The 25,342-nt window shown below is 39.9% G+C and overlaps 1 protein-coding gene across 1 annotated transcript in view; it reads right to left on the reverse strand.

Moving 5' to 3' along the window:
* The window catches only part of PLA2G4E (phospholipase A2 group IVE), a 69,018-nt gene that overhangs the window by 39,341 nt on the left and 4,335 nt on the right, over window positions 1-25,342 (reverse strand). Inside the window, exons 2-5 of the mRNA XM_069105819.1 lie at window positions 18,758-18,830; window positions 7,883-8,019; window positions 2,278-2,409; window positions 637-677 (exon numbers count right to left, since the gene is read on the reverse strand). Of these exons, the coding sequence (XP_068961920.1) occupies window positions 637-677; window positions 2,278-2,409; window positions 7,883-8,019; window positions 18,758-18,830 (383 nt within the window). The remainder of the gene's footprint in view (window positions 1-636; window positions 678-2,277; window positions 2,410-7,882; window positions 8,020-18,757; window positions 18,831-25,342) is intronic.

The following is a 25,342-nucleotide window of genomic DNA, read 5'->3' on the forward strand; positions in this document are numbered from 1 at the left end:
ATCCTCACAACAACTCTGGGAGGAGGGCACCATTATTACCCCCATTTTACAGTGGAGGAAACTGAGGCAGACAGAGATTAAACGACTAGCCCAGGGTCACACAACTAGTAAGTGTCTGAGGCCACATTGGAACTCAAATCTTACTGACTTCAGACCTGGTACTCTATCCACTGTACCACTTGATGTTTATTTAAGTCTATGAGACAAGGGATTTTGATATTGAGAGAGAAATGAGTGAAAGCTTATAGGAAAAAAGGACACTAGTTTGTTTAATAATCTGGAGTGGGAGCTCAGGGCTAATTGATTACTAAGAAAGATTGTGTATTTATCATAATTTATGAGGAAATATCAATATCTTGATTGACCTAGGACTTAGGATAAGAATTAAGAAGTAGATGAGCCAGTAGAAACTAAGAGAGATTTAATCATCCCATCTTTGCTACATGAGGTGGCAGAATGGGCAGGGGGGCAGGGTGGTTATTCCTAAACCTTGCTAAACATTCATTTATTTATTCAATATATCTATTGAATATACTTACTATATTCAAGACATTGTTTTTGGTATTTATATGTAGACTAGTAAGGGGCCCAGACTTGGGAAGAAACCATTCTGGAGTGATATGGGAGCTCACTCACCTCTCCTCCAGTAAGAATTCCACTTCCAGTTCTTCCATGCCCTACCAAGAAAAAGGAAAGAAAGAATTCACCTCTGAGTTATGACCTTGTTCATTTGATATTCCCTTGTCCCAGAGAAGCCCTTGCAAACACAAACTCTATTGGCTTTTAAGATAACTAAATGCCTCCACTTTACGAGGTCTGTTATTGCAGTCTTTGAAGTATGGGGCACTGATTATGGATATTGTAAGATCTAGAGCTGGAGGTGCCCTTAGAGATTATCTAATCCAACCTTTTCACTTTATAGATGAAGAAACTATCTCAGATAGGTGAAGTTCTTTGCCTAAGGCCCCAGAGAAAGGCAGAGAGCATAGATGTAAAGCTGGAAGGGACTTTAGACTTAGTCTAGTGTCTTTATTTTATCAATGAGAAAATTGAGACCCAGAGAGGTCACACAGGTCACATACCATAGACTCAGAAGTAGAAGAAATATTAAGGGAGCATCTTGTCTGGACTTTCTGTTTCAAAAGTCTAACAAATTTAAGTCTGGGGTCATACATGGAGCAGAACCAGAATTCAAAACTAAGTTCTCTAACTCTAAATCAAGTGATTTTTGAGGTCTCTTTTTCTGGCACATAATCAATCCCAAGACTTTTCTTTACTTGTGATATCCTTACCAGTTACTGCTCTATACCAGTCATTGACACTGACAAGTATACCAACATTTGAGTCTGACATCTGGTTATAGGGTACATAAAGCTGGCTAAAGTTATATCACCTCACCTTTCTAAGACAGTTTCTTCATCTATAAAACAAAAGGAATAATCTCTAAGATTCTTGTGATGGGGGTCCAAAAAAAAAATCACCTTCACAAGTACAAGATGGTTGGAGAAAGGCTAGACAGTAGTTTGATGTGTTTAGAGCTCAATATGAGTCAACAGTACTTGATGGTACCAGGATTAGGGAGATGTCCTGTTCTACTTTGCCTTGGAGCATGGACTCTATCAGAGGCCAACTCAATGACTGGTGAGTCCTTACACGGAATTTCTGTTATGAGAAGGCCCAAACTTATCCTTTACTTACTTAATTACTTACTTTACTCTCCACTTCAGGTTCATTTTGATCTGCTCAGTCTCCACAATGGTTACTGGTTCATGTGGGTACCTTCCTTCCTCCTCATCCCCTTTTAGCATCCCTTTATATTTTATCTTCCCCTATTAGCAGGTCAAAGTTCCCATGCCAACTGGTACTGGCACTGGGGCCACAAGTGACCTCTATACTTCCAGATTGAGCAAGATAAGGAACCCTGTCTCAAAAACAAAAAAAAACTAATCCAAGAAAATGGGAGATTAACCATGTCTCTCTCCTACCATGTCTGTCCCTGTTATTTAGGCATACTAGGCTTTGGTTTAGTGGTATTGTCTACCCAACTGGTCCAAAAGTTCCTGCTGAGTGGATTTAAGGTGGGATCAGGCTGCTCACCTGATGAAGCAGGAGGCACTATCTGGGGAAATTTGGGCAAGTCATTTAACCTCTCTGGGCCTCAGTTTCCTCATCTGTAAAAATGAAAAGGTTGTTCCAGATGACCTCTAGGGTCCCTTCTATCACTGTATCTGTGATTGTATGAAGCACCTGCTATGTACATTGAATACCTTTACTTACCTCAGGGTTGAGTGGAAATTTCACATGGGTCCTCTTTCGGAAGCACAGTTTGCTGAGGTCATAGAGGACAGTTAAGAGGTGATCATCTGGGGTAAGTGAGTCCTCATCACAGACATTTAGTTCAAGCACGTTCTGGGGAAAGAGAGAAGAAGAGGGAAAACAGGAAAGGAGGACTTTCAATTACCAGAACTCCATTGCCTTAATTTTTGGAAGAGAAAATGAACATGACCAGAGATTGACCTCAATTAGGATATGATCCTTTCACTGTCTTCATCTGGCCCACCCTAGGCTACTTACTACTCCTAATCCCATCCAGATCTTTTCACTAACACTTCTTTGTATATAAGTATCTATCTTGCCCCCATTAAGGCACAGATTCTTTAGGAATCTAGCCCATAAATCTTGCTTCTCTGACTGAAAGAAGGCTTGAGCACTTGAATTCTTTCCAGGCAGACTTGCCCTGTACCCTGACATTTCAGGGTTACCAGAAACCCCAAACTGAATCATATAGAGAGTTGGCAGGGTCTTTAGAGGCCATCAAATCTAAGTGGAAGTGGAAAAGGTGTGAGAGATAGTGTGGTACCGTGGAAAGAGGGGAGAATCTGGAATCAGAAAACCTGGGTCTGAACCTCTAATTTACCACATATTTGAAAATCCATGAAAAAAACCATCCATAAAATTAGGGGGTTAAACTAAATAGGCTCCTCAGGTTCCTTCTAGCTCTATATCTAAAAGATTTTTGAGTCAGAGAACCCAGATTCATTTCCTGGTTCACCTATTCCCTGTGTGACTTTGAGAGAGTGACAACTTCTCTGGGCTTCAGTTTCTTCATCTGTAAAATGAGGGGGGGTGGACTATATGACCTCTAAGTTTCCTTCCAGCTCTTAGTCTGTTCTCCTATGATTTTACAGATGAGGAAACTGAGGCCTAGAGGAGTTAAATGACTTATCCAAGGTCACACTGATAGTAAGTGGCAGAGTCAAGAGTTTCTACTGTATTACATGACTGCTAGGAGAGGACCCAGGGATTTGTGGATGAGAATGGGTGTGGGCATGGTATGGTTGACACAGAAGTCCCTCCTGAGAGAGCCTAGTATAAAAAAGGGAAATGCTTCCTCCCTCTTCTTATCAGTCCCTTGGGGCCTGGTTACTCCTCTGCTCCAGGGCTTCTCACTCAGTGGCTGCCTCCTCCTCAGATGTCCAGTCAGACTTTGTCAGAACTTGGGGAAGAGGTGGGGCTGGGAACACAGTCCCATGAGCTCCCATGATATTTGTTATGATATCAACCTAAACTGGTCCCATTTCAAAGAACCACTTCCTCTGGCAGAGAGTGGGATGTGGGAGGATCAGGATGGGAATGGCAATCAGTCAAGATGCCCACCCAGGGAAGGAATGTAACAGGTTTCATGGCCCCAAGATCTAGGTACAATCCCTTCACTGGGAGGCCCAGAGGAGAGGAAACCGTGGTTTTGGTGCTGAAAGAGAGGAGAGACAGACAGACAGACAGAGACAGAAATACAGAGAAAGACAGAAAGAGACAGAGAGACAACAGAGGCATAGAGATAGAGGTATAGAGAGGCAGAAACAGAGAGAGAGAGAGACAGAGAGAGAGAGAGACAGAGAGAGAGAGACAGAGAGAGAGAGAGAGAGAGAGACAGAGAGAGAGAGAGAGAGACAGAGACAGAGACAGAGACAGAGACAGAGAGACAGAGAGACAGAGAGAGAGAAGGGTTTCCAGAAAACTTTGCACCTAGCAAAATTTGATAGGTCTTCAAACTCCTTTGGCTAACTATCCCTTAGCACTGTATTGATGAGATCACAGTGTAAATGTTTTGTAAGTTGAACACCTGTTTTAAGTAGCTCTATGTCTAAAACCTGTCCTATTTCTTTTAATTTTCTTTCATTTTTATTATAAGCTCCAAATTCTCTCCCTTTTTCCATGCCTCCCCAACCCATTGAGAAGCAAGAAATACAATATCTAATATAAGAATTGTGGGAATTGAGTGAAACACACTGATTCTGTCTTGTGACTCAGTTCTGGAACTAGCTCGATTCCCTTCCTATTCAGTTTTGGGTTGAGTCCAATTTCTGTCTTGTAAGAAAACTTTATTCAATTATGGGAATTGTGAGAAAACTTTATTGCATTGTTTGAACCTAGACCTGCATGGTTGGGAAGCTGGATCACATCTGCCTGTTTCTTAGAGACTCTTAAGTAAGGACCTAGGGTATGCTGAGTAGAAACCTAGTCAGATCCAAAGATTGATGCAAGGAGTTTTCTCAAGCAACCCATATATCTTATCTGAAAACTGGCCCCATACTGTCAATAAGTTATTGTTTCCCTCTTCCTTTGATTGAATACAGACAGTTGGGGCATGGGGGTGGAGTGACACCTCTTTTTTTATTTCAGGGGAATTGCACCTGTTTACTCTCTCCCTCCCAACTTGGGAAACCCCTAATTTTTCCTCTAACTAGACATCAGATTGTCTAATCTTGTATTCTGTTTTATATCCTATTAATTATTTTCTTTTGTGCATAAAAATGTTTCTCCCCATATTTGGGGTCTGGTGCAAGCTGATTTGTTATACAACTGGAATGCATTGCTTAATAAAATGATATGTTCAGAAGCTTGAACCTTTGTTTCTTCAGATATTTCAGCTTTCACCCTTCACAATATGAAGTCATTTGCCTATTGAAATATTCCTCCCTTTTTCCAATAACATATCTGTATAAGGCTAGGTTTTCTTCATAAAATTCAACCAAAACAACCTGTTGCAACAGATTACATGCAGTAGCAAAAAATGATGGAGATGGTTTCAGAAACACCTAGGAATATCTATCTATATGAACTGACGTAAAGTGAAATGATCAGAAGCAGGAGATTAATGCTGTTGCCCTTCAGATAGAGAACTGACAAACTTAGTGTACAGATTGAAGCAAATTTTTTTTCCCCTTTGTTTGTCTTGATTTTTTTGGCTTACTAATGTGGAACTAATTTTTCTTAAATGCTTGATAAAATTCACATGTAAATCTGTCAAATCTCGGTTGCTCATTTCCAGGAGCTAATTTATGGTTTGTTCAAATTCTTTTTCTGATATTGCTTATATGGGTCATATCTATTCATATTTACTGTATTAGAAATTAAAACTGACACTTTAAAATGTTTATTAGCTTGATATTTATTGTTATTACCAATCTGAGCATTTAAGTTTTTGTGTTCATCCATTTCATGTATCAATTTTATTGGCATGTAATTGGGCAAAATCATTTCTAGTAATTTTCTTTACTTCTTCATTTGTTGTGAATTCACCTTTTCCAGTTTTTATTTTGGTGATTTATTTTTCCTCTTTCTTTTAAAAAATCAAATTAAGTAATGGTTTATCTTTTTTTTAATAGTTCCTACTTTTACTTATTAATGCAACAATTAAATTTCCAATTCCTTATATGATTTTTAAAATTTGTATTTTGACTTTTAATTAGGTTTTAAATTTTTTGTTGGTTTTCTAGCATTTTTAGTTGTGTGCTCAAATCATTGATCTATGTTTTCTCTTTATTATTGATGAAAGTTTATAGTGAGTTAAAAATTTTCCCCTGAGGACTCCTTTGATTGAATACCAAAAATTGTGGCATGTTTTCTCATTGTCATCATTATCTTTAATGAATGTATTTATTGTTTCTGTGATTTCCTTTTCAATTCATCCATTCTTTAGAATTAAGCTATTTAATCTCTAATTAATTGTTACTCAACAGAATTGCCAGTTGGCACTTATTCCTGTTCCCAGCACTAGGTCAAATCCTCTTCATGTTGAATCCATTAATTCTTCTTCTCCTAGTGGATAGCTCCAGGCCCCATCAAGTCCTGCACTGTAAGCCCCCACGTTGTCCCTTTCCTGGGTAGAGTTGGTCCCATTGTCTGAAGACCTCCAGAATCTCCCTGTGCCAACTTAGGCTGAATAATGACTGTGACTTTTTTTCCTTGGATTTCCTAATCAGGACTTGGCCTGGTGCTTTTCTGACCTTTGTTGGAGTAGTAGTGAGGGGGAGAAGGGGAATGGAGAGGAATTGGACTGTATAGTCTCTTTTTATTCCTCCATCTTGGCTCTCTGTGATGTAGATCTGGGGGTCCTACTCTGAATGAAACTATTTGACCCTCCCTGGATGCTTTGGTGGCTTCTAGAGTAAACTGATCTTCCCATAGTCCTTGAGATAAAAAAAAAAAAGATAACCTTTGGTCACATCAGTCTATAGCAGGAGTTTTTAATCATTGTTGTGTCATAATCCATTTGCCAGTCTAGTGAAGCCTGTGAAGCCTTTCTCACCATGTTTTTTTTTAAATAAAATTTAATAAAATAAAACACATAGAATCACAAAGGAAACCAAAGGTTAGTGAAAATGGAGACAAGATTTCCTTCCCCCCCATTCAAGTTCATGGACCCCTCTGTAATCTATCCTTGAACTCCATGAGAGTACATGGACCCTAGGTTAAGAAATCTTGATCTAGAACTTAGTCTTTGTGTTAGAAACAGAATAGCTTTAGATTTGTTGTACAGAAAAATGGTAACTCCCCTCATTGCATCTCATTTTTGCCTCAGGGAAACATCTAGCCTACCTTGTCCACCAACCTATCATCTGTCACTGTCATGTCAAAGGCTTGTAGGTTTAGAGCTGGAAGAGAACCGGTAAGTCACTTCCTTATTTCACAGATGAAGAAATTGAGGACTGGAGAGCTTAAGTAGCTTACATGTCCAGGGTCAAATAGCTAGTAAGTATCTAAGGCAGGATTTGAACTGAGGTCTTCTTGACTGAGTTTAACATTCTATTCACTACCCAAAACTACCTCACAAAACTTAGAGTTAGAAGGAACCTCAGAAATCATCTAACCTCTTCATCTTATAGATAAAGAAATGGAATCCCAGAGAGGATAAGTGATTTATTTGCACAAAATCACATAGGTAGTAAGAGAGCTAAGATTTAAATCCAAATCCTCTGCCTAGGGAACTAAGTGGCACAAGGACTGGAGTCAGGAAGATCTGACTTCAAATCTGGTTTCAGACACTTACCAGCTGTGTGGCCTTGGGCAAGTCACTTAACTTTGTCTCAGTTTTCTCATCTTTAAAATGAGCTGGAGAAGGAAAACCAAGCCACTCCAGTATCTTTGCCAAGAAAACCCCAAAGGGGGTCATGAAGAGTTGAAGATAAATGACTGAACAACAACCTCATTCCTTTCCACTTGCATGTCATGGCATCACCTCCCTGATGTCAGGGTCCTCTGCAAGAACGAAGGACAAACAGCAACAAAAAAAACCTCACACCCTTTCTACTATGCTAAATGGTTTCTCTGTCAAGACTACTAGAGTCACCTTTAGAAATGGCCAAGAAACAACTTAAGACAGGCAGAAGTACAGGGACAAATAAGTGAACACAGAGACTTAAAAGTAGCAGAAAGGGAGTCAGGAGGACCTGAGTTCAAATCTGACCTCAGACACTTAACACTTACTAGCTGTGTGACCTTGGGCAAGTCACTTAACCCCAATTACCCTACTTTCCTACCTGCAAAAAAAAAAGTAGCAGAAAGACTGGTTAGACAGCTGTGGTCTCCTGGATCTTACCTTAATCTGGCATTGGATCAGGAAGTTGAAAGTTTCATTCCACTCTGGGTTGTGGCAATTGGAGATAGTCCTTGTTCTTGGCTTCTCATGGGAGGCTGTTGGGAGCCAGAGACTTACAAAACAGTCTGTCAGACTCACTGCCCGAGGAAGACATGGCGGGGAGGAGAAGGAGATGGAGAGAGATCAGAAAGGGGAAAAAAACCCAGAATCCCAAGTAGGCTGGTCCAAGACAAGCGGTTCCCTCAGCCTTCCATTGTGATCTCTCTCAAACGCCCTAAACAGGTGAGACTGCACATGCAGACAGAGACACCCCGCTCAGCCGCAGGTCTTCTTGGCAAACTTCTGGGACTTAGTGACTCTTCACGTATTTCTCCCTGTAGAATGGAAGCTTCTTGAGGGTAGGGACTGTTTTTGTCTTTCTTAGTAACCCTTGGACTTTGCATAAAGAAATACTTTTTGCCTGACTGACTTTCTTTTGAAATGGCTAAGGAGTTTTTTGGACATGAGTTCCAACTTTATTTCTCCAATGTTATGTCTAAGACCTGAAGACTCATTTAGTGTTATTAATAGATACAATACCCTTGTACAATTGTACCCTGTACAATACACTTGATTCTTTGGTGAAATAAGTTTCCAAAATCTGGAACAAATCTTTGCTTACTCTAGAACAACAATGTGCAATTTGGCCTGAATTTGAGGATAAGATCTCTACATCTTGACTAATAAGACTTCATTTCAGGGTGGCTAGGTAGCACAGTGAATAGAGCACAGCCATGGAGTCAGGAGGACCTGAGTTCAAATTTGACCTCAGATACTTAACACTTACTAGCGTGTGACCTTGGGCAAGTCACTTAATCCCAATTGCTCTGCATTATCCCCTCCAAAATAAAGCAAAAAACAAATCTAAAAAAAAAACTTTATTTCTTTTAATGACTGGAGGAATTTGGAAAAAAATCCAGAGCCTGGACTGGAAATGGAAGCAAGGTGGTACATGGATGAGAAAATAGTGATCTAGACTGAGAAGTATAGTAATACGGTAATAGCTACCATTTGTATAGCCTCTCAAGGTTTGCTTTTTTTTTTTGAGGGCAATTGGGGTTAAGTGACTTGCCCAAAGTCACACAGCTAGTAAGTGTTAAGTGTCTGAGGTCACATTTAAACTCAGGTCCTCCTGACTCCAGGGCTGGTGCTTTACTCGCTGCACCACCCAGCCACTCCACTTCTCAAGGTTTGTAAAGCACATTACAAATGTTATCACATATGATCCTCACAATAATCCTGGGTGGTAGGTATTGTTAAAAGTGGCAGCTGAGGTTTTGATAATTAAAAATCCTTCCCCCTAGATCACGTATCTACAAATGCTAATTCCCAGACCTCAGAAATACTTGGACCAAAACAAAAAGTGTTTTGGTTTTCAGGGCAGGGGGTGGGGGGTGGGGTTAGGGAAAATATTATCTATAGGATGTGCAAGATCACCTATACATGATATGGATAGAGAGCTGATCTCGGATTCAGGAAGACCTGTCAGATCTCACCTGGTTGCGTAGCATTGGGCAAATCACTTGACCAATCAGTATCCTGGAGACTCTCTAAAACTGTAACTTTCAGAATAGTGTCTGATGTGCATCAGTAGAGAACTTCATCTTTGGGATAACCCCACATTAATCAAATTATAGTTCCAATCACTAGCACCACTCCCACACCCCACCCACACCCCTGAAGCAAAAGCCCTCAGTAGGAATTGATAAGAGTCAGGTGTTGCAGCCTCGTTCACAGAAATGGTAACACAGATTTGAAGAAATGTTTAGGCCTTCTTTGGTTCTAAGAAGCAAAGAGAGATGGCCAAGAGTCTGGGATTAGCCTCAGTATAGAGCCATGAATTTTGCCTGGGGTAGAGCCTGTTATAAATGCCTTGATCACGAGAAAAGGAACAGTTAAGTCAATGGTAAGGGTCCTGAGTCAGTCAATAAACATTTATTAAGCCTCTGCTATATGCTAGGTGGATAACTAGGTGTTACAGTGGGATCACTGGGCTTGTAATCAGGAAGACCTGAGTTCAAATCCAACATCAGACATTTATTAAATGTGTGACCTTGGGCAAGTCACTTAACCCCGCTTTTCTTGATTTCCTCATCTATAAAACAAGCTGGAGTAAGAAAGGACAAACAACTCCAGTATCTTTGCCAAGAAAACCCCAAGAGGGGGTCATGAAGAGTTGGACATGACTGAAACAACTGAACAAAAACATCTCCTAGGCACTGTGCTGAGTTCTGGGGATATAAAACACTATAATACATTATAAGGGTATTATAAGTATAAAATTTACTATATGTAAGTATATAATATACTATATAAGTATATAATATACTATAATTATATAATACACTACTATAAGTGTATAATATATTCTTGTTTAAGTACAGGTCGGATTGGATGACTTCCATGGTCTTTTCTACCTCTGACATTTTGTGGTTCAATAAAAACAGTGACATATTTGGAGTCAGAAGACCAGGGTTCAGATCATGATTCTGCTACTTGACACTTCAGTGACTTTGGACAAAGTTTTGTTTACCTCTCTTGGCTTAGATTCTTTCATCTTTAAAAATGGATGAATTGTACTAGATGACCTCTGAGGCCCCTCCCAACTCTAAATTTATAATCTGAAATTCTGTGAATAGACATCGATGGTGATGAGGAGGAAGATGATAGAAGATAAGCAATGGAATGCCAAACAGGAATGACTTCAACTTGAAAGAGGGTGGTACACTAAGGCATCCTCAGTTTGCAAATCTTTTTTCTCAGAGGGTGACTATGTGAGGGCTAGGTCATCAAGGTGAGCTTTCTTTCTTGGAAGTGGGTGGTGGGAAGTGATTGAGCAATTGTACATTAAAGTCAGAGGCAGAGGCAACTCCTTTCACACTTGACTCAAGAATGATTTTCCCCAGGAAGAAGTCAAACAAGTCACTAGGTGGCTGCTGGGTCTGACTCAGACCTGAACATGGTGATTTCATTTGAATGTGAGTTGTCCTCAAGATCTCTCAGTATAAAATAGAAACTCCTCTGTCATTTTAAAGCCCTTGGTCCAATCTACCTTTCTGGTATTACTACACATTACTCCCCTTTACACCCACTGCGGTTCTGTCAAAGTGGCCTTCTCACTGTATCACCTTCACAAGGCTCTATCTCCCATCTCCATGCTTTTGCACTGGCCATCACCCATGCCTTCCTCACCTCCCCATCTTGGAATCCCTATATCTTTTGTAGCTCAGCTCAGGCACTACCTTTTACATGAAGCCTGGTTTTTCACCTTGTCCCTCTTCCCATGTTTTGGTACTTTCTCACCTTCCCAGAAGGCAGGAAGGAAACAAGTAAGCATTTATTAAGCACTTATTATATACCAGGTATTATGCTAAGTGCTTTACAAATATTATCCCATTTGATCATCACAACAACTTTGGAATATAGGTGCTATTATGACCTCCATTTTACAGTTGAAGACACTGAAGCAGACAGAAGTTAAGTAATTTGCCCAGGGTCACACAGCTAGGATGTGTCTAAGGTCATATTTGAACTTAAATCTTCCTGGCTACAGGTCCAGTGTCCTATCCACTATGAGCTACCAAGTGATCTTGTATCTATTTTATGTATAACTATCTTGTATCGTATATAACTATCTTGATCTTATATCTCTTTTGTGTGTGTATATGTATACACACACACACATATATATCCATGCTGTTTCTTCTGAATAGATTGTAAGCTCTGATGGCAGGACCTATTTCATTATTTATTGTCTTTGTCATCACTAGCTCTGAGTATAATACCTGGTGTACAGTGGTGTTTAATAACTGTTGATCAGTACTTTTATAAGGGCAGCTAGGTGGTACAATCCAGTGGGAACTGGGCCTAGAGTGAGGAAAACATCTTCCTGATTTCAAATCTGGCCTCAGAAACTTCCTAGCTGTGTGACCCTGGGCAAGTCATTTCACCCTGTTTGCCTCAGTTTCCTCATCTGTAAAACGAACTGGAGAAGGAAACGGCAAACCACTCTAGTATCTTTGCCAAGAAGACTCCAATGGGATCATTAAGAGTCAGACATGAATGAAACACTGGAGAACAACAAGTTTTATAAAAAGACCTTCACAGGGAGTCATTTTGGTTGACACAATTGGGGTTCAATTGTATGTCCTTGGGATGGAGGCTTTCACAGGCAGAGTCATTAGCTTTTTCTTTAGGTGAAGCAGCAAGAAAGTTTAAGGAATAGCCTCAAATCTAGAAGACTCTAATAGATTTCTAGACACTTGTGATCTTGCAAAGTAATTCTTCCCCTCTGGCACATGTGAGTAAAATATACGGATATGGTCACTTTCCACCCCCCACTCCCCCACAACCATCCATAGCATGGGGCAAGCTACAAAATGTAACCTGTGACATTTTCACTTGGATGACCTTAAAGTGAATCTTTAGGGAATCTCAGGAAAAATAATGTAGAAATGTCACTGAAGAGTGAACCTCACCCTTATATGTGACTATGTGTGTCTGGAAGGAGAGGAAAGACAGTCCTAATAGAGTTTGAAGCAGGTGTGCTTAACCTATCTTGTGTCATGGACCCCTTTGGTAATCTGGTGAAGCTTATGGACTCCTTCTTATTTTAAATAATTGAGGGAAAGGTTAAGTTTTGGTCTAAGGTTAGAAAGAGTAAAGATATATATTTTTTCCATCCAAGTTCATAAACCTTCCCTGGTATCTTTCCATGGGTCCCTGGACCTCCGCTTAAGAACAGTTAGTTTAGAGCAGCAGTTTTCAAAGTACTGCCTGTGTACTCCTGGGAGTCCCTGAGACCCTTTCAGAGGATCCTCAAGGTCAAAATTATTCTTGTAATGATTTTTGTTGTTTAGTCATTTTATTCATGTTCGACTCTTTGTGACCCCATTTTGAGGTTTTCTCAGCAAAAAAAAAAATACTGGAGCAGTTTGCCATTCCCTTCTCCAGTTCATTTTATAGATGAGGAAAGGGAGGTAAACAGGGTTGAGTGACTTATTCAGGATACACATTTAATAGGTGTCTGAGGTCAGATTTGAACTCAGAAAGATGAGTATTCCAGACTGTAGGCTTTTCCAGCTAGTTCCCCTTAACATATTCATAATAATAAAATGTTATTTGCCTATTAAAATGCTACTCTCTTTTTCCAATTACATAATATCTATGAGAAATTGGATTTTCTTCATATACTTCAATCAAAGCAACAAATCATAACAGACTGAATGTCGAAGCAGGTATGAGAATCTAGCTGTCTTATATTAAGGCAAGCATTAAAGAAATTTGCAAAAATATGTAAACCAATGCCACTCTTCTCACTAAATTTTTGTTAGAGAAAACATAATTATTTTTCATTAAAATGTTATTTATGTTAACATACAATGCGTTTATTATTGTTATTTTAATGGATTAATATTTTTTAAAATGGATAAAATATTTTAAAATGGATTAAAATATTTTAAATATTAAATATTTTAAAATTTAAATATTTTAAATAAAAAATATTAAATATTTTAAAAATATTTAAAAATTGGGGGCAGCTAGGTGGCACAGTGAATAGGGTACTGGCCCTGGAGTCAGGAGGACCTGAGTTCAAATCCAGCCTCAGACACTTAACACTTACTAGCTGTGTGACCTTGGACAAGTCACTTAAGCCCAATTGCCCTGCCTTGTCCCCTCCAAAAAGAAGCAAAAAAAATTTTTTAACTTATCAGTTTTAATATCTAATATGCTAAATGTCAATAGCTACAACCCATGTAAACAAAAGTTCTTGAAGTCCTCAATTTTTAAGTGTAAGGAATACTTACACTCTTCAACTTTGATAACTGCTAGTTTAGAGCAAACTTATACCACCCAAAACTCCTAGTATGATCTGAATCAGATTAAAATGTAATTGAGAAATGTTTAACAAAGTTTAAAAAATATAATACAACATAGATGATGTTAATTTGTGGTTTTCTAAGTCAATATATTCTATCAGGGATCTGTTTTTATTTGAGTTTGATACCACTAGTTTGAAGTATACATTGGATGCATATTGATACCCCAAGACAGGAAGACATTGTATGGGGGATAGTACTGGACTTGGAATTAAAAAGACCTGGATTCAAACTCTACCTCTGAAACTAACTAGCTGTGTTATCCCCAAAGCAAATCACTTAACTTACCTGAGTTCTGAGTCTCAGGTAACTCTGTAAAGGCTGTGGTATCTATCTTCATGGAGAGAGTTTTCATACCCAGAATTCTCACAACAAATGATATCCCAGGTGCTTGATGATTAAAGTATTCACATTTCAGGTCTTTTGGAGCCTCACTGTCCCTGTCTCACCCCCAGGGAGAAAGGTGCCAAAAGTAGATTAGCCATAGAATGGGTTCTGCCCCAAGCACATTTGAATAAAGGAAGATAATCCAGGTCACAGACTACCACCAGGTGCATATGACTCAGGATGCAGATTGATGCAATGGGAAGAACCATGCAACCTAAGATGAATCCAAAGGGTGGGATTCAAATAGTGCTTCTGACATTTACTAATTAGGTGACCTTGGACAAGTCTCTCTACCTCTTTGGGCACAAATTTTCTTGTCTGTAAAACAAGGGAATTATATTATATGATCTTTAAGGTCACTCCCAATAATAAATCCATGATTCTGTCTCCCAAAGAGTAATGAAGCTGCAAAAGAGGAAGGGTGAAGTCTTTGATCAGTGCCTGTCACCTAGTAGACACTTAATGTTTATTGACCAAATGAATAAACTAGCAATGGTCTTCTTTCTGCTTTCCAATGGAGAGATGGATAACTTTGACATTACTCATTTTAACTGTTGCCTCCCCACGAGCTGTTTAGGGGATGGGGCAGGCCTATAAACCAATGTCCAATTAATGCTGCTAACCACAAGCCTCCCTGAAATGCTATTCCTTTCATGCCTGTCTCCCCTGACAGATGGATTAAACCTGTAATTTGCCCATAACAGCTTTCATTGATGCTGGTTCAGGCAACCTCACCCTCAGGATGTGCTCAGAGACACAATGTTTTTTGTTCGTTCATTTGTTTTAACCCCCTTCCTACCATCTCTGTTCTTCCTCCTTCATCATCTCATGTCTGGATTATTGCACCAGTCTTTGAAATGTTTTCCCTCCCTCTAATTTCTCCCTCCAATTCATTCTGAACACTGTGGCAAAACTGCCATCAAGCACTTCTTTCATCAGCTTATCTCCGCTCTCCATGAACTTGTAGTAAGTCCCTATTGCCTAATGATCAAATTCAAATTCTCCATCTTGGCCTTCGAGATTTTCCAATAATCTGATCCCTACTTTACACTTTCAACAGTGTTCAGCCTTATCTCACAACTCCCCATCTTGTCCTCTCTTTTCTCATTACCCTTTATACATGACAAGCTTATTCCTGCCTATCTAGTTTGCTTATTACACATCCTGTCCCAGAATGCCCTTCCCTGCTTCTCTTCACTAATTCAAATTCTACCCACATTTCAAGCCCTGGCTTGAATCCCCTTTCTTCCCTGATGAAACTTACTACCATAATCTTTCTCCACTAGCATGCTGGTCAATGTTTAATATCCGGCTCTCTAGGGGGAAAAATATACCCACGACACACTTTTAAATTTAATCTGCAGTATTAATATTTTCTCTACCACTTTCTCAAGTCTAGACAATCAGTGAAATGACAAATCATGCCCTAATCAGTAGTGTTTGCTGATTTCTGAGGTGGCAATGCTCACATTGAAAATTGAACAATGAAAAAAAAAAAGAAAATTGAACAATGGATTTCTCCCTTGCTGAAATTCTTAGAGCACTTATCATTTGATGTATGAAGTCCAAAGTGAATTGTCTCTTGTTTTCCATTGTTCTATAATTGCCCCACTGCTCACTAATTGTTTCTTGTCCTTAAGTCGGTCGAATAAGTCACCCAGCCTTTATTAAGGATCTATTACCTTACAAGCACAGGTTCTCAGCCCTGGGACACAAAGAAAGGCATAAGACAGATCCTGGTCCCAAGGGGCTCACAATCCAATGGAGAACCCTGGAAAGAACCACGTGCAAATAAAGAGCGAGATAGGGTGGAGATAAGCAATGGAGGGAAGGCGCTAGCCTGAAGGGAGATTCAGAAAGGCTTCTTGAACAAAGTGGGATTTTAGCTGGGACTTGAAGGAAACCAGGGAATGTAGGAGACAGAGATGAGGAGGGATGGAATTCCAGGCAGTAAGTGAAAATAACTGGAGATGGGAGATGGAGTGTCTAGTTCGAGGAAATGCAAGGAGGTCAATGTCACTGGATCACAGAGTATTTTCTCCTTCCCCAAGATTCTAAGATCACAGGTCATCTAGTCCCATGCCATCTTCTTACAGATAGGGAAACTGAGATTTTGAGAAGGTAAGTGACTTGCCCAAAGGCACACATTTAATAAGTGTCTGAGGTTGGATTTGAACCCAGGTCTTCCTTATCCCAAGGCCATCATTCTAGCACAGTCATTCTTAGTGAATATTCGCTAATGGAAGAGGAGAGGGCCTCATTTTTTTTTCCTGAGTGAGGACACCAAGATTGGGAGCTTCTAGGGTGCAGTTGCTGACCTGGGATCAGGCCTAGATGATCACTTGTGAATAGTGACATCCACATTCCCCACAGGCATTGATACAAGGGATTTCCTCTTTAGAATAGGAGGTGATGAGGACAACACATGGGATGTCGCCGGGGATTTTTATCCTCTTGAGATGTCTTAATGAAGCAGAAGGAAAGTTGAGGCAGGTGGTGAAGGAGGAAGATGGCCTTGCCCCTCCTCTACCACACATATCCCCACATCATCCTTAAAATCATCTTCTCTCCCCTCCCACAAAAAGAGAGATGGCCCTGGGATCTATGATCTAGGAACATGGTAGCCAGTGGCAGGAGACTCCTTCTTTCAAAGAGAATTAATATGAGGTCCCAAGAATGTGATGACTATTAATTTATTCCATTAGGACAGAGACCAAAATCTCATTGTGCTCTACCCTGATAAGTGGTATTCACAGTGACAGAAGAATATTTACTCAGGACTGAGGGTACAGCATGTGTTCCCATCTGGAATCCTCTTAGCTCCCATATCCAATCAGTGGTCAAGTCCTATCATTCCCACCTCTACAACACGGCTCTCAAGCATCCTCTTTTCTCCTCTGACTCGGTCGCCATTTTGTCACGAACCCTCATCACCTCATGCTTAGACTCTTACCATAGCCCAGTCAGTTTCCTTGCCCCAAGTATCTCCTCACTCCAATTCACCCACCACTCAGCTGTCCAATTCATCTTCCTCAATCACAGATCTGACCATATCACCTTCCTATTCAATAAATTCCAATGACTCCCTATCATCTTCATGATCAAATATAAAGTCTTCTGTTTGGCATTCAAAGCCCTTCATAACCTGATCTGCCCCTCTCCCCCAAAACACACCTTTCCAGTCATCTTACACCTTTCTCTGCCCCCCCCCCCAATCCCTCTCACATCTGGCGCATTGTCCTCCTTTGCTACTCCTTAAACTAGACACTCCATCTCCCAAGCATTGTCAATGGCCATTCCCCATGCCTGGAGTCTCTATTTCTTCATCTCTGCCTCCTAGCTTCTCTGACTTCCTTCAAGCCCGGACTAGAGTTGTCTTCTGCAATTTCTGCAATCTTCTGCAAGAAGCCCCTCCCAATCATCTTTAATTTTAGCATCTTCCCTTTGAGATCACTTCCATTTTGTTGTGTGTATATATGATTATATAGCTATAGATAGCCATATAGATCACTGTCTATATATACATACATACTTTGTGTGTATGTATGTATACATATACACATGCACATACATCTATATCTACATATATACGCACACACATATGTCTTATTTGTACGTGGTTGTTTTCACAGTCTCTTCCATTGGGCTGTTAGTTCCTTGAGAGCAGGGGCTGATTTTTTTTGGCCTTTCTTTGTATTACCAGCATTCAATACAGAACTTGGTGTATAATAGGTTTAATAAATATTAGTTGGGAGATAGCTAGATGGCACCACAGTGGATAGAGCACCAGTTTTTGAGTTAAGAGGACCTGAGTCCAAATCCAGACTCAGACATTTACTAGCTGTGTGACCCTGGGCAAGTCACTTAATCCCAATTGCCTCCAAAAATAAATAAATGAACAAATAAATGCTAGTTGACTGACTGACCCTAGAGAGCTCCCAAGAATTGGTTCCTCAGAAGGAAATCCTTGTTAAGATCTGAGTTCTTGGGAACACACAGATTTCTCTGAGTGGTACTGTCTAGAAGCCACACCTTGCCTCCAGAAAGCCACAAAATGGGAATGCCTTAGGATGGGCCTCAGCACTCTGAGAATTTCATGTTCTTGAATGGGAGGGTTCTGTAGGTGCAGGTGCTAGTGGCAGAAAACAGGAAATAGCATAGTGGGGAGAGTGGAAACTAGAGAGAAAGTGAGGAAACTCAGAGACAACGTGGTGTAATATAGGGGTCCTAGACTTGCCCCCTAGAAGCCTGAGTTCAAATCCTGGTGCTGCTACTTACTCTCTCTGAAATTTGTAAGATGGAAGGATTGGACTAAATGACCTCTAAGATCCCCTTCAGCCCTAATAGTCTGTGAATTAGAAACAGGAGCATTGGAGGCAGGCATTCCCTTTGGGGGCGGGGGGAACATGGGGGCAGAAATAAACCATGAACCTTCAAAGTCACTGAAATCTAGATTAAGTACAACACCTACGGAGGCATCCCTAGCCCTTTGTCTAGCCAGGACCGGTCTAGGGCAGGTCTGACCATCTGGACTTGCAGAGAGGTAGAAGTCTATTGAGGTGATACTCACACACATCAGCCTGACGGACATTTCTCATCCGAATGATCCTCACTGAGAGCAGATGACAGGGAGACAAATGGACCTGTGAAAGGAGGAGAGATCAAGCACAACATTAGGAGAGCTATAACTAGCCTGGGGCACAGACATGGGACAGGTGTCTTTCTTCTAATACTGTATCATCCCTGGTGATGATACTAGCAGCTACTTATAGTGGTGCTTCTTATGGTCCTGATAGGATAGTGCAGGGCTATAGTGACAATCAAATGAGATAATGTACATCAAGTGCTTTGCAAACTTAAAGCACCACATAAATGTTATTGATGATCATTATTTGTTATGATTATTACCCCTTCAAGTCAACAAACATTGCCTGAAGACCTACTAAAGTGTAAGGTACTGTGCTAGGCTCTGGGGGATATGAAGACAACACTCCCCTCCCCCAAAGTCTCTGCCCTCAAGAAGCTTACTTTCTATTGATTCAGTTTCCTTTCTGTAAAATAAGAATAATCCTACTCAGGTAACTGTAAGTCATTCTCTTCTTCTTCTTCTTCTTCTTCTTCTTCTTCTTCTTCTTCTTCTTCTTCTTCTTCTTCTTCTTCTTCTTCTTCTTCTTCTTCTTCTTCTTCTCCTCCTCCTCCTCCTCCTCCACCTTCTCCTCTTTCTTCTTCTTTTACTCTTCCTTTTTCTTTTTATATTAATATTATTCCTGATTCTTTTCCCCATAAAATATCTACCCAGACCTTACCTTTAATGATACTAGTTCTTATCCAAATAGACAAACTACATTAAATTACTTTTTTTTGCTCTTTATGAATTTTTTTACTTTTAGTTTACAAGATTCATTACCACAATTCCTTGAGTTTCAAATTTTCTCTCCCCCCCCCCCATGGCAGCATACAATCAAGTATAGTATCTGCAAATGCTTTCACATTAGGCATTAGTCAGGTTGTAAAGAAAGATTGTAACAAATGGAATGAAGAATGGGAAAGAGGAAACAAAACAATACAAGAAAATGCATTAAATTACTTTTAATCATTTTCTGCTGGAGGCACTTGAACCTTCTCAAGGAATCATCAATGAGTATATATCTCCCTCTCTAAAAGTACTTATAACTCAAACCATGTCCTGATTTAATTAATTTCTCTTTTTTCCTATATATCCTATTTTAAAGACTCTGCCTCATACCTTAATCCTGGGGAACATTCTTGTTAATGGTCTAGTCAGCACCTCATCCTCAGTTTGTCCAAAGCTGAACTCAACCTCCCATATCTTACTCCCACTTCCCCCTCCTCAATTAACCTGACCCTTCTTTTGGTGTAGTAGATAACAGTGTTCTAGACTTGAATCAGAACTTAATAAGTAAAAACATGCAAAATAAGTCTCAATACGTAAAAAAGAGGGTTGTGTAGGAAACTGTGAATTTCTGTTATGTACAGTTTGGGTGTCTTTAAGTGAATATTAAATTTAACACTAGTAATAGAACTGTAGTAGTAATAGTAGTAATTACTAGTAGAAATAGAATTTCCCCTGCTTATCTGTGTCCCCTTCTGAACTTCCTTCTGTTCTCTTCAGCATTTTTTTTAAAAAGATGTTTCATTGATGTTGTTTTTTTTTTTTAAAGCAGCATCTTGCAAATGGTGGGACACAACCTCCTAATGCTGGGGAGAGACATGGGGAGATAGAGAACAGGAAATCTTTCAGGAGGAGTGATGTGAAGCAAAGACCAAAAGAACTGGATATTTTCTTGTACAATTCCTGCATAAATAATTGCTTTTGAGTCATTTCAGTTGTGTCTAACTCTGTGGGGTTTTCTTGGCAAGGATATTGGAGTGGTTTGCCATTTCCTTCTCTAGCTCATTTTACAGATGAGGAAACTGAGGCAACCAGGGTTAAGTGACTTGCCCAGAGCCACACAGTAAGTGTCTGAGGCTGGATTTGAGCACAGGTCTTCCTGACTTCAAACCCAGTGCTCTATCCACTGCTCCACCAAGTTATCCCGTATAAATAGTACAGTCTCTCTTTTAAAAAGTGAAAACAAAGTTCAAATCAAAGTCAACAAAAGAGAGACTAACACAGCAAATTTGTTCCAACTGAGGTGGAGGTGGAAGGTGTAGAAAGGGCCCTACAGCTAGGTGCGGGCTATCCTGGATAGGTGGTACCCCTCCCCCCACTCCTCCATTTCTACCCCCAATATTTCTTGTCTGTGTTCTAGACCACAGGGAAAGGAGAGGGAGGATGCTAATCGTGGGGCCAATGAACCTAGATGATAAACTCCATGACCAAAATGGAATCTTTGTGTCTGAAATGTGCTTGCTCAAAATTCCCCTTCCCATTACTTCCCCCGCCCAGAATACAAAGACCCAGGACCTCCACCCCTTTGGTCTTCTCATATTTCATCATCAGTTCTCTATAGGGTTCATTCTTCTTCTTTGGTCTTCTCATATTTCATCATCAGTTCTCTATAGGATTCATTCTTCCTCTTCCCTTTGATCTCTGGCTCAGACCCTTGTCATCTATTTCCCAGACACTCTAAAATCTGCTCCACCCAAGTTTCCAGTTTTTCCGCTTCTCTTCGTTCCAAAATGAATTCAAATCATCTTTCTTTTGGGGGGTCTTTGACCACATGATCTCCCTTCTTAGCTCCTCAGATACCTTCTCAGGTTTCTAGTACAATATTCATATTAAGGAACAACCTCTCATCCACTGCCAGAGGCCTCTCTGGCAGTCTGTCCTTGTATGGACTCATCATCTACTTTTTCTGCCCACTCTTTTTAGCTATACAGTCATAATACAGGTCATACAGTGGGCTCAGCCTCAAAGAGCAGTTCTCAAAGTGTGATCCGGAGAACCCCCTTCCTGGGGATCCATGAGATCAAAACAATTTTCATAATAATACTAAAATGTTTTCATTTCTAGAATATGATATGTATCGATAGCTAAAATCCGCATAAGTAAAAGCTTTTGAGGGGCTCCTCCTCACTAATTTTTAATAGTGGCAGGGGATCCTGAGACTAGAAAGTTTGAGAATCACTGTCCTATGGGATTGGAAGGTCTGATGGAGGATGGTTCTGGATGGTGGACAGGTTACCAGAACTTCTGAAATAAACAGTGGACAAGACCCCACAAGTCACTGGGTGAGGGCACTGTTGACAGCAGTCTCTAATTGTTTTGCACTCAGTTATACATTTAACAAAAGTTTGTTCAATTGCTGAATTTTTAGTTGATTAGAGATTGTGTGGCTTAGTGTAGAGCTAGCTTCAGAGTGCAGATCTTAAACTATATTGTAAGGCAGTAATTATCGAAACTATCTGGTGCTGACTGAGAAATAGAAAGGTAGATCAATGAAATAGAGTAGACATACAAATTATAGCAGCAAACAAGTGCAATAACCTTGTATTTGACGAATATAAAGACTTAAAATTTGGGGATAAGAATTCATTATTTGGTAAAAATTATTGGGAAAACTGGAAAGTAGTATGGTAGAACCTGGGCATAGACCAATATCTTATACCATTTACCAAGATAAGGTCAAAATGGATATAAAGAGAACTATTACAAGAAAATTAGAAGAACATGGAACATATTACTAATCAGATTTATGGATAGGTTAACAATTTATAAATAAACAAGAGACAGAGCAGAGTTAGGTATAAAATGAATAATTTTGATTAAATTAAAAAGGGTTTGTACAAATAAAACAAATATGTAGCCAAGATCAGAAAAAAAAAGCAGAAAATTGGGGGAAAAAATTATAGACAGTTTCTCCGAATGGTCACTTAACTTCTCAGTATCTTGGCCAACACTCATTGACTATAAGTTGAAGAAGTATCAACTTGCATTGATAAAGGAGTGCCCTCACCCAGGAGTTGTCTATACCAATGAAATCATATATTCAGTCCCTGTCCATTTAGATTGGGCCTCCTAGGGCTGAACACTCCGGTGAAATTATTGGACTTGCATTGAGAACTGAGGTAGGACATTCATATAAGACCCTTTCCACACAGTCTCTGACACTTTTAAACACTGGATTTTATCAGTAGACCACTGATATTGGGCCTTTCCTCCCAGGGATTTGACTTAGCATTAATTTGAGACAGTTAACTTAGTGAATGTGATAAAATTTCTTCCTCTCATATCATCTCCCTCCAGCACATGTTGGAGGGAAGACTGGTTCACTCCCCCAGTGCCCCTCTGCCCAGTTCTGTATTTCCAGAGCCTTTCCCTTTTGTCCTCACCCACTTCCTTTATAACAAAGCCATCCCTTATAATACAAATTTTTTAAAAGAAAGAAAAAAAGTAACTCAGCAAAACCAATGAACATATCAATTATGTCTGACAATATATGCAATGCTCCACATTCATAATCCCAGTATATGTAATACTCCACATCCTTAATCCCCACCTCTGCTAGGAAGGGACGGAGGTATATTTTCTCTATAATTCCACAGGGCAAAGCAAAGCTTGATCATTATGATTACCCAATATTGTTTCTTGATATGGAAGGGGTAATTTTCACTCCAGAAAAATTCTAGAAAAGGTAGATTACTTAACTCTGAGACACAGAATAAAATATTCCCTCTTGCTCTCCCTCTCCCTGCCTCCCCACTGTCTCTCTCTCCATCTCTGTCTCTCTTTATCTCTATCTCTCACACACAGACCCATTGCAATCACTGCAAAAATTACCCGAAATGCTCTAGTTAAAGTGACAAGGTGAAATGCACCTGCTGGTCCTTTTATAAAATGAACTCAGGAATAATATATATTTCCTTGTTCAGAAATCCACTCTGTTTCTACCTTTAACTTTATAATGTGCTCTAGAAGATTTGGTTTCTACTCTTTTGAAAGTTTTGCAGGGGTCTTTGGCAAAAAACGAATACAATTCTGAGCTGATCCTCCTCTTAAGGAGCCCTTGTCAGGTTACAGGAGCCTCGATCAGACAACAGGCACTATCTCCTTGACTTTTCATTGTTTAATGGCATGGCTGCTGAGGTTAAATGTGACATGGTTTGGTTTTGTTTTTCGGAGGGGGGAGGGCAGGGCAGTTGGGGTTAAGTGACTTGCCCAAGGTCACACAGCTAGTAAGTGTATCAAGTGTCTGAGGCCAGATTTGAACTCAGGTACTCCTGACTCCAGGGCCAGTGTTCTATTCACTGTGCCACCTAGCTGCCCCTAAATATATGTTAAAGAGGAAGAAGGTGAGGGCCAGATTTTAGAAACAAGAAAACAAGAAATAAGCACTGACCAATAGAGTTCAGGGGCAGTTGTGGCTTAGTGGATAGAGTGCTGAGCCTGGAGACAGGAAGACTCATCTTCCTGAGTTCAAATCTAGCCTGACACTTACTAGCTGTGTGACTGGAGACAAATCAGTTAACCCTGTTTGACTTAGTTTCCTCATCTGAAAAATGAACTGGAGAAGGAAATGACAAACCACTCCAGTATCTCTGCCAAGAAAACTCCAAATGAAGACTTAAATGAACTGATATACAGTGAAATGAGCAAAACCAGGAGAACACTGTACACAGCCATATTGTAAGGTGATCAACTGTGAATGACTTGGCTATTCTCAGTAATACAACGATCCAAGACAACTCTAAAAGATTAATGATGAAAAATGCTATCTCTCCCCAGAGAAAGAACTGATGGAGTCCGAATACAGATTGAAGCATACTTTTTTTTTAACTTTATTTTTTCTTGGGTTTTTATTTTGGTCTATGTTCTTCTTTTACAATGTGACTAATATGGAAATATGTTTTGCATGACTACACATGTATAATCTATATAAAATTGTTTGCCTTCTCAACGAGAGGGGTGAAGAGATAGGGAGAGATTTTAGAACTCAATTTTAAGAATGAATGTTGAAAATTGTTTTTACATGTAATTAGGGAAAATAAAATACTAAATTAAATTTAAAAAAAAAAAAAGAGAACTCCAAATGAGGTCACAAAGAGTTGGACATGACTGAAGAATGACTGAATAGCAAGGAGAACTCAGGGAAATTTGAGCAAAACCTTATACCTAGAGGACCTTCTGCTTTCCCTCTCGCTTTTTCAAGACTGAAATTAGTGGTCCAGTTGGGAAGATTCCAAGCCAAAGCAGTGGCTGATCTCAGCCTGGGAAATGGGTCAAGTCCTCAGAGAATCTCCTAACAACTCTTCTATCCTCTAGTAATGTGGCTTGTTAGCATTCAAGTCTCCACTTGTCATGACATCTTAGGATCACAGATTTAATTCTGGAAGAAACCTTAGAGGTCATAGAAGCCAATCTACTCGCTTTCCAGATGAGGAAACTGAGGCACAGAGAAAGTTACATGACTTTCTTAGGGTTACACAGCAAGCAAATGCCTGAAGCAGGATTTGAACCCAGGTCTCCCTGACCAGTGTCTTAGCCACTATATCGTGTTGCTCTTATCTTCCAGTGAGGACTTTGCTTCACCCAGACCAGACAGGTGGGTGTCTATTCTGAAAGTTCTCCAAGAAAGGAGCTTCCCCCTCAAGCCTCCTCTCAAGGAAGCCTCTCCTGTTGTCTAACCCAGATACCTCCTGCTTCTGAAGCAGGTACATTCTCTTGTTCTATCCTAGGCAAAGATGGTCCACA

Source organism: Petaurus breviceps, unplaced genomic scaffold (assembly GCF_028583685.1).
Source record: "Petaurus breviceps papuanus isolate PSGF00001 unplaced genomic scaffold, PetGlider_PUasm1.0 77, whole genome shotgun sequence".
NCBI classification, from domain to species: Eukaryota; Metazoa; Chordata; class Mammalia; order Diprotodontia; family Petauridae; genus Petaurus; species Petaurus breviceps.